At 36.8% G+C, this 16,190-nt stretch overlaps 1 protein-coding gene across 7 annotated transcripts in view; it reads right to left on the reverse strand.

Moving 5' to 3' along the window:
- CTNND2 (catenin delta 2) overlaps positions 1 to 16,190 on the reverse strand; it is a 679,304-nt gene that overhangs the window by 538,303 nt on the left and 124,811 nt on the right. For all 7 annotated transcript variants that reach the window (XM_055800247.1, XM_055800253.1, XM_055800250.1 and 4 more), the window contains exon 2: positions 16,014 to 16,147. In XM_055800247.1, the coding sequence (XP_055656222.1) occupies positions 16,014 to 16,147 (134 nt within the window). The remainder of the gene's footprint in view (positions 1 to 16,013; positions 16,148 to 16,190) is intronic.

The raw sequence follows: 16,190 nt of genomic DNA on the forward strand, positions 1-16,190 counted from the left end.
ATGTATATATACATGCAAACTGCCTGAAATATAGGTAAATGTTACTATTCCCAATTCTAAGAAATAGGAGGTGAAGGGATTATGAAGAGAATGGCGCAATCTTATAAAGGCTGACCAAAAGGATATGAAATCTAAATGTGAGGTTACCTTCACACTTTTGGATTATTAAATTAAAGAAAACTTCTTTCCATGTGTTGCTCTCCTGTAAATATTAAGGTCTGGTATAGTTTGAAAAGTAACAGCTTGGTCTCTAAAACCTGCTTAGAAAGTGAAATCTTTATGTAAAAATAGAGGATATTTATATATATATATAAAATACATATAAAATAGAGGATATCTCAAGGGGAAAAAAAGTAAATCTTACTAAAATCTTCCATTATCCCATTCCGTGTTAGCTAGTTTTCCCCTTCATGCATTAGTCCTGTTGGGTGATCTGTTATTTCAGCCCTTACCACTATCAGCTATCCTCAGTTTCTTGTTTTTTAAAGCATTAAAAGCTAAGTAACAAATTGGGGGAATTTTTAAGCCACACTATCCTCCCTCAAAATGTATTTTCCATGGTCTACATGCAAAGCATAAAATATAATTTGAGCAAAACTGTGCATTATCATCAAATTACTATAGAATCATCACAGAACCACAGAAAATTTGGCTGGAGGTCACCTAGTCTCATCTGTCACTAAAAATATGGTAATTTCCAACACCAGATCTTGATTTTTGTAGTTGACTGGAAAAGATCAAACTCACAGCCTTTCTGGTCACCTCTTCCATTACTACAGTATACTCTTCATAAAAAAGCTTTCCTGTGTCCAGTCTGAACTCCCCAAGCTGTGATTTATGGCTATTGCCCCTTGGTAAACTGTAACCCACTGCTTCAGAGAAGTTTTGTGTCATGATCTTTGTCACTCCTTTGAAGCTGTTGTGGGCTAACCTAAGATCACCCCCTTAGCCTCCTCTTCACCAGACCCTGCTCCCTAAAAAACCCAGCTCTCCAGCTATTCCAATCACATCATGAGGTCTAGCCCTCTGACCAGTTTAGTATCCCCCCCATTAGACTATTTCCAGTTTCTCAACATCCCCTCTGTACTCAAGGTTATGAAAATGACACACAGTTGTCCAAGAAGCAGCTTCACCAGCCTCAAGCAGGGGTGCTAACAGCTTCCTTCAGTCTGCTAGTCATGCTCCTTGTTCCTTCTAATGTAGCCCAGAACACGTCAGTTTTGTCTGCCCTGAAAGCACACCAATGGCTCATATTCAGCTTGACATTCTTAATATCAGCAGGACTTTGACTCAGCCAGGTGCTTCCCAGCCTGGACTGATGCATGGTGTTATTCCACTTCAGATGCAGAATTTCAGTCTGCTCTTTCTTAAATATATGAGTTTCCTGTTGGCTCAGTCCTCATTTGTTCAAGGTCTCAAGATGCTTTAAGACTGAAGCTCTCTTTGGCTTTCCAAGCACCACCCTAAATGAGTAACATTCACAGATTTGCTGAGGGTGCATTCTGTTCAATTCTGTCATCCAAGTCATTGCAGAATTGATACCATGAATACCAGAATCAACCCTTTAAGTATTCCATTTCTTACTGTCTGGTAACCGGTCAAGCTGTTGATTACTACGCTTTCAGCACTGTAGTCCAGCCAATTTTCAGTTCACTCAATACCCAGCCCATGTTTCTCTGCTTACCATCAACAACAGTGTGGGACATGGCATCAACAGTCTTAATAAAGTTAGTTATACCATATCTCATCCTAGAAGGCAATCAGATTAGCAAAACGCTAACTGCCCTTCAGAAATCTGCGTTGACCCTTCCTGTTTACCTTCTTGCCCTTCACATGTCTAGAAGCAAGTGCCGAGACAATATGTTCCATTATTATTCTGGGGAGTGACCTTAACTTGACACAGCCTGTAGATTCCTGGACCATTCTCCTTTTCTTTCATAAAGACTAGTATAAGGTTAGCTCCCTTCTAGTTCTCAGGACTTTCCTCAATTACTATGTTTTTCTTGGACAATCCTTGCAATCCTATCACCCGAACGAGCTCTCTTCAGTCTTGGCAAAGAACCCCAAGACACAGAATACATCCACTTCCCTTAAGCAGCCCTTAACCTGTGGCTCCTCCATGTTACTGTTCCTTGTCTTGCAACAGCTAAAAAACCATGGGAAATTTCTTCCTTTCCTGTCTTGTCCACCATTAGATTGCATCCAGCATTCATCCATGGACCCACATGTCCCTGAGTTCCCTTACGGTATTACTTGAAGAATCCTTTCATGTTACTTTATGTCCCTGAGTTCAGCTCAAATACGCTTTGGCCTTCCTGATTTCAATTTGTCTTTTCCAAATATAATGAAAGAGAAATTAAAGTTACCATATAAAGCTGCAGCACAATTACATTCAACTTCTAGATCAGAACATACATAAGGTTAGAAATCAAATTATATTATGGCACTGCATGTTGAAACTTTGATCCAGCAGGGAATGCAGATGACAAATTTCTGAAAAGTCTCAGGAAGCTTTGCAGAAAAAGAAACAGAAACATGAGGTTTTCCCTACTATAAAATAACTAATATGCCATAATAAAGAATAGAGATGCTGCTGATCTTTTCAATTCACTTATTAAAGTGAACGGAATTGAAGTAAGCTTTTTTGTACTATGCTTTTCAGTAATGAATAGAAACATTTTAAAATTTGCACGGTATTGTATTATCTAAACCAATTAATCTTGAACTCCAGGGGAAAAAGGCAGTATTAGACCACAACTTCAAAGGACACATTGACTCCATAATTTGATTACTCTTTCAAGAACGCACTGAGAAAACAAACGCTAACAATAAACACACTCAACTAGGAAGACCGTCAAAAATACTCAAATTAAAATCAGCATTATTTTAAGTAACTTGTGCATCTTTGTCAATGTTAATACAATCCTTTTCAATGTTAACCTGAAGATTCACACTTTCCTTTAGTCAGTTCACTCATCTGTCACTTACCACAACCACTGATAAAAGGAAGAACCTCTATGCCTGTTTCTCCCTTTTCAAGTAGTGCTGATTATTAATGCAGATTAGGGATCAAAAAAAACCAACTGAAAAAACATTGTTTGACAAAATAGAAATCTTCACAAATATCTAAAATACTGAACAGAAGAGCTTCAAATTTATATGCTTTCATTAAAAGACTTTATTTCTCTGTATGCATAAATGTGCACTGCTATACTAAAAGGAGCCATTGACTGCATTCATACAGGCATGAACTATGCAAAAAGTGCAGGTACAGCAATAATGCCCATGTATATCAGCGGCGCAAGGTTCATGAAACAACAACTGGGTGTTTGTTTTTTTAAAAAATAGTCTACCAAATGAACCAGAAAAACATTAACACCTATTATCTATCATACGACATCTTCACACCAGGGAAGGCCTGCAATGACAAGGAGTATATGCTATTAAAACAACTAACACTGAAAAAATTAACAGGTCAAACATTCAGATGCATGTTAGACCCACAGAAAACTTGCATAATTTTCCCCTTTAATAGTTGGCCTTATAAAAGACATCAACTATGCATGTAAATCTTGCATTGTAAGTACAGACTAACAGCCTACCTTGTTAAATAAAAGTCAAGAAAAAATCATCAAGGGACGCTATATACCATTCAAAATTACAGTAAGAAACCATTAAGTAGCTCTCTGCATGACAGATAAACTGAGAGGGAGTAGATACAGTTGTCAACACAAGAAAATCCAAAGCTACACTGCATGTGGTGGGGAAAACTGAGAAGAGTAAGATTCACGAGTCTCATCAAAGATGAAAAGGGGAGGGAACACACTGTTTTCCGTTCAGACTAATCTGATCACAACCAGACAGATTTCTTTCAATCCTTTTCTTTCCAATGCATAAAGAAAACACAACTAGACATGGTCTTTGCAACCAAAGTGCAGTAAAACTACCTGACAGCAGCAGTGCTTGCTCTCTCTTACACAGAAACAATCTAGCAAGGTTTTAAGTACTGGACTATTTATCGTGTCAAATTAGGGAATACAGCTGCGTATTGTCCACATACCACTGCTGCAGGAAACTCTTTTATTTGTATATGTATTTTTACACCTTTGTGGAATAAACTGTAGTTCACTTCCTAAAATTAAATAAAAAGCACTTAGTGGCCATACCAGCCTTTAAATATTCACCTATTACTAAAGAAATAAGTATATTTACTTGAGTCATTAGCTTAGTTCTTCTGCATTTAGGCAGGCGTTACTGTGGCATATGCTATCAATGAATTTATATTTCTGTGTCTGACAGCAAATGTGGCATGTAAAAGTACAGCACCAGTAGCAACGCTGATTCAGTCTCAGCAAACAGGCATTGTGACAAACCTCAGTTTGAGTGGCTATCAAATTTATTATGGACAACTGTCCATTTTCTACAGTCCATCATCCAGGCTCAGCATGAAAAACCTCTAAAGGAGATGCTGCTGCTGCATACGAGCTGTGGGATGCTTACAAATCTTTATAGACCGCAGTGAGAAGTCACTGTTACGTGCACTTTTTACAATGCTTTTCAGTCCCAATATGCATCTCGCTGGTACATCCAGTCCTACTTTCAGCAACAGAGGCGCTTACCTAGTGTTATACCTGGTTTTGTAATACATTTGTTGTGCAAACAGGAAGGGCACAGGATGACACTACACTGTTAATTTAATCTCAATAATTTATTCACCATTTAAATAAGGTTTTAAAGCCGACTAGAAACTGTGAAAGCAGGCACAAAATGTTGGTTATTTTACAGGTGCAGCAGCATACATAGTGATCAAAGGTTTCAGAAAGGTGCCAATGTACACGTTGCCACCGGAACTGCACCTAACTCCCTTTTTGTAGCTGTACAGGAAACACAGCCTACCATAGGTTTTTCCATGCCTGAAAACCTTTAGCCAGTACAGCATCTTGGAGCTGTACCAGAAGGCTGCCTGTCACTGTGGCAAGAATGCATACTGTTTGGTTGGTCCCTGCCACAATTTGTGGTAAACTAGCAAACAAAACCCTAATCCAAAGAATCATCTATTTTCACAGCACAGGTACCTGAAAACATATAGTAAGAGGAACAATATCATCTATTTTCCGTGACCTGAACAAACAGAACAGCATAAACTGTGTTGGAACAGGTATTCATGCAAAATGAATGCTTTTTGAAAATGCACTGCTTTTTGAAATAAAAATAAAGTTTAAAAAAATTAAAAAAAAAAAAAAGGTAGTTTAAAGGGTCCATTTTCCTCTCCAGACAAAATTAATAATCCTATGTTAATTCGGAATTATTCCATTCTGGAATGTCAAAGTTCTGAAGATAACAATTCATGAAAAATTATTATGCTACCGATTGACAGAAGTATGCAGTAAATCTTCCATTTCATTGAACCTAGTACAAAACTGAGAATTTTCAAGTGAATCTGCTGACTTACTATAAAGAATCAAGCCTATTTATAGTATCAGATGCACTTACTCTCAAGTGCTCTGTCAACAAAAGCTTCAAATAATGACCTAGATAGACAATGCAGCAGACAAGGAGGGGTGTAACTACATACAAGAAAGACAGAATGAAAGGGAGTGGGGGCTGGAATCCTCAACTGCTTTGGAAAAAAGAAAATAGTTTTTTCAGGGATACCAGTTGTAAGACTGAAGCACAGATGTACTTCAGTAAATAGCACTAAAAATATAAACAGTATTTTACCATGATGTGTTGCCATGCTGAAGACAGGGGGAAAAAAAAAAAAAACCCAAAACCCAAACATTTACCAGTTTCAAGGCAGCATACAGTACAATTCTTAAATATACATATTTACATCCAGACTCAGAAGACCGTGAAACACATAGAAGTGAACAGATAATTTTTTTTTCCATTCGGCTTTAATTTTTTTTTCACTGAAAATATTGCTGAAAAATGCTTAGCAATGTGAACATAAATGAAAAGACTTCCTAGATGAAGAGGCTAGTAATGCTATACAAAAGTCTTGATTTAAACTTTAATTACACAGTCAAGCATATAATTGCACTGTGTTACTGTTGGGATAGATGGATAATCATGACCATGGGATAACACTGCAACATGAATTACAGGTTAGAGTGACAGAGGATCACACTAACCAGCAAAACGTCATTCCAGATTAATCAGATCATTATATTGGAGGGTGCTAGATACCCAAGGAAGGAAAGCTCAACACAGACAGGCACTAGTTGTGCCTAAGAGATGGGACTGTCTGAAAAATATAAAGAATAATGCTTTATGAGAACTCAAGGAAAAAAAAGTGGCAACTGAGGGAACAGAGATGGAATTTGAGTACAGCTCACATTTTGAAACAACTAAGGAGACAGACTACAAGCAGCTATTTGCTATATGACGATCCAGACTGAAGAAATAGAGTGAATACTAATAGAAACAGAAATATTACTTTGTATGCTGTCAAGTAGAAAACCAGTGAGGGTTTTTCACTTACAAAAGCTGGTGTTACAAGTTATCATCACCCAAAAAGGTAAATTTCTGCACATGAGAAAACAAGATTTCATACCACATGATGTAAAATAAAGGGACAAAGGGCTGATTAAAGATACCCCCAACTCACCCTACCCCCCAACACATGCACTTACACACCCACAATGAAGAAATGCTCTGAAAAGAAAGAGGCTACATGACCTGAAGGCTCAGGGGAGAATAATGACATGATTGATCACAACTGTTGAAAAGGAAGCCAAACTCTTCTCAATGCCAAAGAAAACCCAAGGGTGCCTTTGTTTTAGAGAAACTGACTATATCAGCAAAGTATTTCAACCGTTTGCATAACTATCTGTCCCTGAATGAAAGGAATGCAGACCCAGAGCAAAAAAACCCAACTAGTTTTAGGGGTGCTACTGGTTAAAATAACGTAACTTCTATACGTATTGGATCTGCTTATAATTGTGATCCTGTAAGTCTAATCAAGAGTATTTTTCACTCATGTAACTGTAATAGGTATTTAGCTTATTGGTTTATGCTTTTCTGCAGTGCCCAGTCATTCCCTCAGCGAGTGGCTTTGCCTGCTGTGATTCCACGTACATTACTGACTGAAGAAGCCGCAATGCAACAGCAGACTCCAGGCAAGTGGGCTGAGCTGAGGTACACCTCCTGGGAGAGGAGCCTCACTCCACAGCAGTTGCTAACCTCCACCTCCAGGCACACTGGACAGGTTACTCTATTGGACTCAGAAAGTGATGGAGGAAGGAATGTGTTCCCCATCGTGGAGGTTGCTGGATAGCTTCATATTAATTATATGAAGCACTTAATGAACCCAGTAATGGCTCAGCTTTGTACCAAGTCTGCAAGACCTCAGGACTAAGCCCCGCCAGGCTTTCTCTGTCTGAACTTTTTGATCTACATGCAGTTTTGTTTTACTTGGTTAAGCTGTAGCAGCAATTTTGTAATTGAGTAGGTGCCTATGGCTAATTTCTTATGACTACAGTTTATATAGATAGAAGTATCAAGCAGTCATTCTGTGTAGAGTGAGGTATTTAATGCCACTAACAGGATGAGCTACAGGCTTGTCATGAGAGCAGTGGCCTTCAGAAGTAAAGGCAGAGCAGTACAAAAGCAGGGCAGTACATGTGTGAAGCAAGAAGAGATGGGCCATCACTGGAGACCCCACAGCTATGAACAACTCAGCCAGATCAGCATGGGGAGTGTGCATGTGGTTAAGCCCAATATAAAAAATCAAACAACAAACAGAAGAGCTCTTAAGAGAGCTGTGGGCTTCAGCTTACTTCAACAAACACACTCCTTTCTGGTGACCGGGGGATGCTCAGTGTCATGATGGTGGGCATATTCTAGATAATGAGATTCACATTTATATTGTCAATCATATACTGCAATTGGTATACTCAACTAACTGTAATTTCTAATTAAATTGTGATTTGAGTGCATTGTTGTGTTACTGAGCTAAATCAAAATCCCTTGTAACTGCAAGCAACGTCAAATTAATTAAACTTCGTACTGTATATTAAGTCCTTCACATGTGCAATATCTAGAAGAACACGGTCAAAGAGTATTGCATTATGACAGGGTCTCAAGAGCAGAAAAAGGTAACATTATAGAAACAATTTCAAAATTTAGGCTGCTATCATCTCACCATATCTACCCCTTAAATAAAAAAAAATCCCAAGTTTCTCATTAGAGGCAACTATAGAATAAGTTTGTGTCACCAGAAATTTCACAGATAAATACTTCATTTTCACCACAAAGGAGGAAAAAAGGAGAAGTTCATGCTACACATTGCTAAAATCAATTTATTGTGTAATTCTAAACTGGTTTAGTGTTATCATAATTACATAACTCACAGCCAAAGTCAAGCTTATTTGGGTAGTAATGTACCTTAATTAAGTTTAAACTTAGCTTAGCATTTGCTGGGTTCTACTTTTCTTATTTGGGGTAAACAGAATTGTAACAGATTTTATTAAAGCGTAACATGCAGAGCGTTCAACTACCCATTAAGTAGCTTTTTCTAGAAATAGAAAAGAATTGACTTACTCACAGAAAGATACAGTTCCGTTCAGTAGCAAACGCATCAGTAGTAGAAAATGCCATCATGTGAGAAAACACACAGAAACAGATAGGAAAACATAATAGAAGCATTCAGTTTTTCAAACTGACATAAAAGGAACAAAAATGGCTAAAACAAGGACAAAAATTAAATATCCTGCAAAAATCCCTTTCAAAACTCAACTTTTAAGAGCAAGCTGCATGGGAAGTACTGTCAAGACAAGTTAAAGGAGAAGGGTCACTGTGGAATCTGGAGATTGCTCTTACTGTTATTCCTTCATTTCCAGAGAAGACAGAAGAAATAAAAACAATTACTAACTGAAGAGTTCACAGTTTAGTCTTCTAACAGCACTTTCTTTTCTCTGCAGAAGTATGATGGTTTTGAAAGCCATGGGCCTCACCGCCTCATATATTTTCTATGCAAATAAAAATTACTATTGATGGATATTGCTTAATTCAAACATAGAAATAGAAAAATACTGAAAACGTAAGATTGCTAAATCTCATAAAGTGTACAGAAACATGATTTGTGACTTCCTTTTAGACAAGTAGGGCAGAGCTGGGGGAGACACACGCAAAATCTCTGCTCCCCTGTGCATTTAAAAAGGGATGTTATGTTGACCTCTGAATCATTCCAAATGCCACAAAAAAGTTGCCTAAACCCATGGCATGAACTGTATTTTTACAGCAGCAGTGCTGAAAAGCCCAGTCCTTGAAAACTAACTGGCAAATGGATCCACCAAAACCCAAAACAACACACTCAACCTTCCATAACACAAAGCTGCCACCTTCCCTTTTTGGATGGTTATTTTCAACTCAGCATCCCAGCAGCATTCCCCATGTGGCTGCCTAAGTCCACATTTGTCAGTACAACAGAGGGGAGCTGTCTCGGTACAGGAAAAAGCACATCTTGACCAGCCACTTCAAACTCTTTTAAGTTAATTTAGATCTCCATCTCAAGTGACTTTAAGGGGAGATCAAGAATCTATTCCACTATGCTGGTTAAAAGATGTGGGTTGAGGTGTAAAAATATTTTACATTTTAAAAAGCCCTAGTGAACAAGACCAGAGAAAAAGAAATCAACAATGTTAAAATGTTACAATTGTAAAATGTTAAAATGCTATAATTTTAATCTACTAAAATTTAAATTCAATTGAACTTGAGATCAGTATTACTACCTTCTTAGGGTACCTTTATTCCAAGTTTCAAATTCTTCCACTACTGGCAAAAAATCCAAGAAGGCAAAAGTGCTTGTGGATCAGCAAAAGTGTGTTCATATATTGGCTGCATGATAAGAAAGGATATTTTGCCTTTCTTTGTGATGGCCTTAAATTAGCATCAGATTGGGCTGTCACTAAGTGACATTCTACTCAGCTTCTCTGAAATTCTTGGCTTTGAACAACTAATTTTTCAACATTATTTTAAGTCAAAATAGCATCATATTTAACTCTAATTTTAATCTGATAATTGTTATTTTCTTCCCTCTCTGCAAAGATGGTTTTGCTGGGAGGATATTTTCACTCAATACTCTTTTATCAGACTAAATGGTCACATAAACCTTTCCACTCGCAGCTCACTTCAAACAATCCCATAACTACATAGTTTGGATTACCACCACATTCTCTTATCAGTGAAGTAATTTTTAGTTTCTCCATACTGCATCAACTATGGTTATGCATATTTCACATGGCTTACAGGATACAGGGTTCTGAATATGAATCACTTTTCCAGGTCTTCATTCTTGTCAGCTGCCATTTACTGAGGAGCACAACATGAATACATTCACGACTGCTGCACAGAGCTGGGTGAAACCAGTCCCAACTATATCAAGGATGCTATAGAGCAGAATGCATAGTAATTACACTACATGATTTCCTTCTCCACCAACCTCTGCCATGACGCTCTTCAAAACTTCTCCACAGAACTCCCCATTTGCAGTAGTAGAAGCATACATCTCAAAAACAACCCCCATCAACTGGAGGACGTACCTGGGAAGCACTACCTGTACTCACAAAGCTTCGTATTTCAATAGTATGTCGGTCCATCCAGCAACTTTTAAGTATGGCATCCACTGTACAGACTGTACTACTCAATACGTATCATACAGGTAAGTCTAGTTCTTATCTAAAATCAATATATTAATGAAAATAAAAGATGGCAAAAAGGAAGAGGAATATCTCCCGGGAATACTTTAAAAACTTAAGTGGAAACAAGGGAGTCCTGTAACTAAGGAAGTGAATATATTGACATGGTACTTAGATGATGAAAGAAAGAGATATTGATTTAATATAATTAGCATGGTTCTGAAATACAGCTGGTAAAGCTTTTACAGGCAAAGATAGAGCCTGATGTTTGAAGGGAAGCAAAACATGAATGTATCATAACTGAACCTATTTAGAAAAGCTACAGAATACTTAGGGTTACTAATTACTGGTTCCTGTAAGGCAAGAATGAGATTTTACTTTGGTGAATATCACATATTACAATATGGGATGCATTATATTAGGAAACACAGCTGCAAAAGTCATTCCGTGGTCAGACTTGGGGTCTAATACCTGGATAACTGTATGAAATGTGACAACCTGCTAGTCAGACTAGATGATTCCACAAGTTTCTTCTGGCCTTAAAAAATAGTCGGAATTGAAACACCCATATAGATAGTGACTTTGTTCTAAGACTTCAATCATGAGATAAAGACATGGGAAAAGTAATCTAGCACAGCCAAGAAAAGAAATTAAATCTTTCAACTTCTACAGCCATTTCTATCTGCAGTTTTACTTACATATACATATATAAGATGTGCATGATACATGTAACAGTTTCCAAAGAGTACCAACACCTAACATACAAGTTCACTTAAGTCATGTATATTTTCCTTATTTAATACTGATGTACAATACAATGCTGAGTCATTATTACCCTGTATGTGTTTTTAAGTCTAATTTTAACCATAATTTCTTGACAAACTAGTAGCTTTCTAATGGGAAAATTGGTGAATATTTAAAAGTAACAAGTCTTAAAAAGCTGGGATGTTTTTAACTCTGAAGATGACACTTCTATTCTTGTTTTAGCAAAAAAAACCACACCAAAAAAACCCCAGAAAACAAAACAAAGAAACAAAAAAAAAAAACAAAACCAAAAATTGTTATCAGCAACTATCTCAAAGCCAAAGACTTCTGTTTTCTCTGCAATCAGAACTATGAGTTAAAGAACCTATTAATTAGTCACTTATTTAAACAGCGTGAGAAATATTCCATAAGTCTTAGAGCCTAAGCTTTTTTTTCTGGAGAGAGGGGGTAAATGAAGACAGGCATCTGGAAACAAGTATCTTTATTTGAAATAAGTAGATTTAAAAAGGATTCAAAAGAAATATTAAACATTATGCAACTTGGTCTTTGCATATGTTTTCTGAAAGGGAAAGGATATTGTAAAAGGCTACTGAAAGGCTTTTGAAAAACAGGCTACTACTAAGATGGCAAAGGGAACTAGAGTCACAAAGAAACTAAAACAAATATCTGTTTTTTCTGAGTTGAATATAATTGTCGGTGCTTCAAGATGGAACTCACTCTTAGGAAATTATTTTTTCTTACATTCTCCAAGTGTTTTTATTAAACAAATCTGACACAACAAGCTTCTGCTAGGTCACTGTCACATTCCTTCTCAGCTTCCAAGGGAGAAGTTTCTGTATGCCAGGAACTGAAGTACACATATGAGTATGTATGAACCACATCTATCTGCAGACTTCCACGAAAAGCGTCAGCTTTAATACTTATTTACTCAAAAGGTCCTCCAGGAGCTATTTCTACCTTCAAAATGTCATTAGTAATAGCTCTTTTCCCAGGAATTTTTTAACACCAAGTGGGGTCAGAAGTGTCTTGCACGTGTGGAAATCCCCACTGAGAAACATACCGTGCTTTTTGCAGAGGAAATAGTTGTATCTATCACATATGTTCTCACAAATCATAGTCCTGATCTCTCACTTTGTTGAAGATTTTTTCCCGTATTTACACATACAAAAGCATATAACAAATCAAAACCAGAAATGGCATTAGGTTTTCCAAAACCTATGAAGCATGTGTTTGCCAGTATATCGTAAGGAAGAAAAGATCCTCTTCATACAGACATTTTATCACGTTTTGTTCAGCACAGACAACTGAAACTATTTGTCTGATAGTTTAACATTGCTTGATAGTTTCTCTTTGAAGAACTTGATTCTGATTGTCTAAAAACAAACAAACAGCACACACACACCCACCCCAACAATTTCTGTGAAAGTGAAAGCTATTAACCATTCTTCCTCTTCATGAGGACAGCTTGAACATACCTAAGCCAAAGCTCACTGCCTGGCATCTCACGATCTATTAGACATACACTGTACAATTCTGACATTCCCTTCAGCACTGCCTGCTGACCTTAAGAAAGTTTGCAGCAAGGGAAAAAATATGGTTTCATATTCTTTAACCATCAGATCTTCTCAATTGCATCTTAGAAGTCTGAAACCCAAAAGTGATTCAGCACACTTGTCCATAGGTAAAACACAAATTAAATGGCTTATAAATTAAAGCAAGGAGTTTAGGATTGGAGTTTCCTAAAATCAGCCTATCTCCTCAACAACAAAATACAGACTTCCTATTTTGACAGAAGTCCTCACCTCGAAAAGCACATGGCTAAATCATCTGATCCAGTTATTACCAGCATGAATGTCACTTTACATTTGACATATCAAGCACAATTTTTTCGACCCAATAAATTTTCTCAACCCAATAAATCTGTTCCTCAAAATGGCACAGCATAGGGATATGTGTTCTTCAAACTAAGCACAACAAACCTTCAGATTTTCTGAAAAAAATGTTTCACATAGGAAAATTAAGTAGAGCAAATAAATACAACATCTCTAACTTCTCTGTGTCTTTCATGTATCCTGCCTTCTTCACAGACTGCAAACACCTATCACAGACATCAATATCATAAATTCCACCACTTAATCTGTTGCAGTCACTCAAGGACACTATTCCAGTTATTTCATGAGAAGTAAAACATGAAGTTGCCACAAGTGTTCCAAGAGAATTAAAAAAGGGAACTTTATTTAAAGTTAAGCATCAGCACAGGTGAAGAAAATGTAACATATTTAATTCATCAAAACATACCTTAATTATGAACTCAATAATCTTTTCCTTAGTTAGTAGTACTTTTGAATAATTGTCTGTGTTCGTATTTCCGAAACTCTAAGTATATTTTGGTCTACAGTCAAAGGGCACACAAAGCAACATCACATACCAGGCAGTAAAGTAATTAGTACTTTCTTCTAAAAAAGCAGAGGACTACCCATCTGAACAGTTAGAAATTTACTTCATTTACTCCCCTAATGCAGAATCAGTGTAGTGCATTTCATCTGCCTGAAGCACAGGATGGTGGCAATACCTAGAATTCTTCCAACAGAACATTAAATAATGGAATTCTGTCAAAATACAAAATACTGTGGGGAACAGAAAAATCCCAAAAGTAGGTTTGGAGGGGTTTTGTGGGTTTTTTTTTTGTTTTGGGGGGGGTTTTGGTGGGTTTTTTGGGTTTTTGTGTGTGTGTGTGTGTGTGTTTTTTCTTTCTTTCAAATCTTTACTAGAAAATAAGTAAAAGAATATTGGAGTTACATGGTTTTCCCAGTAGTGACTGCGGCTGAACATAAATGTGTGCCATTAAGCCAAATTTACTGAAGTCACCATACAGTCTGAGGAACGCATTCAGATTAAAAAAAAAACAAAACAAAACAGTCTCATTTTTTATCTTAGTACAGTTTTCCAGCTTCAAGACAAGCTTCAAGCTGACTAGAGATCACCTATCAAGAAAGAAGTTTACTTAACAGGATACCTGTGAAATTTTGGTACCTTAAACCACAATATTTAAAGAGATTATCTTCTCTAGTCAGCAGTACCTTACGTTATCTGGCTAGGCTGTTCTTGGTAATAAGGGAATGCAGAACTCCTTTGTTACAGGTTCCTTTTCGCTGTAGTTCACAGGAATCAGAAATGACTTTGCTAATACTTTACCACTTAAGATCCTTTTCATCTAGTGCATTCAGCACTGATCCCCTCTAGTACTCAATTCACTGATTTACAGGGGTGGGAGGTTCAGTTGCAAACTACATAACCAGATATGAATTAGTAATATCTTTACAAAACCCAACAACAGAGAACACTATTCAGTATCGTGTTTCAGATTCTAACAGGCAGAGCAGCGTATCTTCTACCTCTGTAATTTCCCTGCACACTTTTTCAACATCAGAAGTCAAAAGCTAAGGCAGGTATTTTTCTTCACAATAGTACAGTAACACAGGCTAAAACACTGGTACATGCCCAAGTAATAAGACTGTCCTGGAAGAGAAACAAACACCTAAACCATGGCTAAATCAAATACAACAACATGCCATAAATCTTAAGACAAAACTCCATGTTACAACTTTTCTTTCTTGCACTCCTCTTAAGAACCAGAAAATAGGACAAACCTTCAACACCAAAATAGAGAACTGGTACATTTCAAGAAGAAAAAATGAAGAGCAAGGTCATAATTTTTATAAAAGCCCAATGATTCAACAGCTATTACTCCAATGGTGTTAGATATCATAAGATAAATTAATGTATAATTTTAATAAAAAAGCACTGAATGTCTTAGGCATGGAAAGATCACTATAATTGGAGAAATAATTTAGACACATTCAGCAAGGAGAAAGCAGACTAAAAGCAGCTATTTTTTGACGTCTCTCTTTGGAATACCTGCTGCTGCTGGTGAGCCAAACAGCGTAACAATGAAAACCAGTTGTTTGCATGAACTGCAATATTAACCATCTCCTGTTGTACAAACAGGCACTAAGCAAAAATTTAGATACTTGGTCCACAAAAATTTACATTAAGATGTCCAAACCTGACTTGTTAGAATTGAGCAGAGTATCACACTAAAGATCTTTCTTTCAAAAATTTCTAATACCTTTGGTTTTAATCATCCAAGGCTTATAGTCTCTGTCCCTACCCAATTTTGCCCTAAAAGAATCAAGTTTTATACAAAAAAAAAATGTATATGTTAAATTTTAATTTTCTTTTAAATCCTTTTAACTAAAAAGTCTAGGATAACATCTTATCTACAACTATTAATTTGTCTATAGTTCTTATATGCCATGCCTATGTGCTATAACTCCACGTGCAAATTGACAACAAGGAGAGATGCCTGAAAACCCCCATTCACAGCACAGAGTGAAAGTGGAGAATAAAATGAACAATTTGATTAAATTATGTTAAATTTATTTTAGGACAGAACACAGAAGTATACTGACATGAAGAAATATTTACAATTCTTTGCAATATGCATCTATGAACAAAATGATTCAGATACCAGCTATGAAACCTTTCTGAAAAAAAGAACTAAATCATATTACTGTTTTCTAGCCTGCAGATGCAGCGCTTGCATACCTGTTCTTTAACTGAAGCTAGAATGGCAGAGGTTGTCTCAGTTTCAGAGCCATCGCCATTGGATGTGTTCAACACGGGACTAAGGGAACTTGTCTTGTCAGAAGACGAGGGCTGGTCTGGAACAGGCATATTTTCTGCAGTATTGGAAAAACAAAAGAGTGATTTTGTTATTAGAAA

The sequence above is a fragment of the Falco peregrinus genome, chromosome 3 (assembly GCF_023634155.1).
Source record: "Falco peregrinus isolate bFalPer1 chromosome 3, bFalPer1.pri, whole genome shotgun sequence".
Taxonomy (NCBI): domain Eukaryota; kingdom Metazoa; phylum Chordata; class Aves; order Falconiformes; family Falconidae; genus Falco; species Falco peregrinus.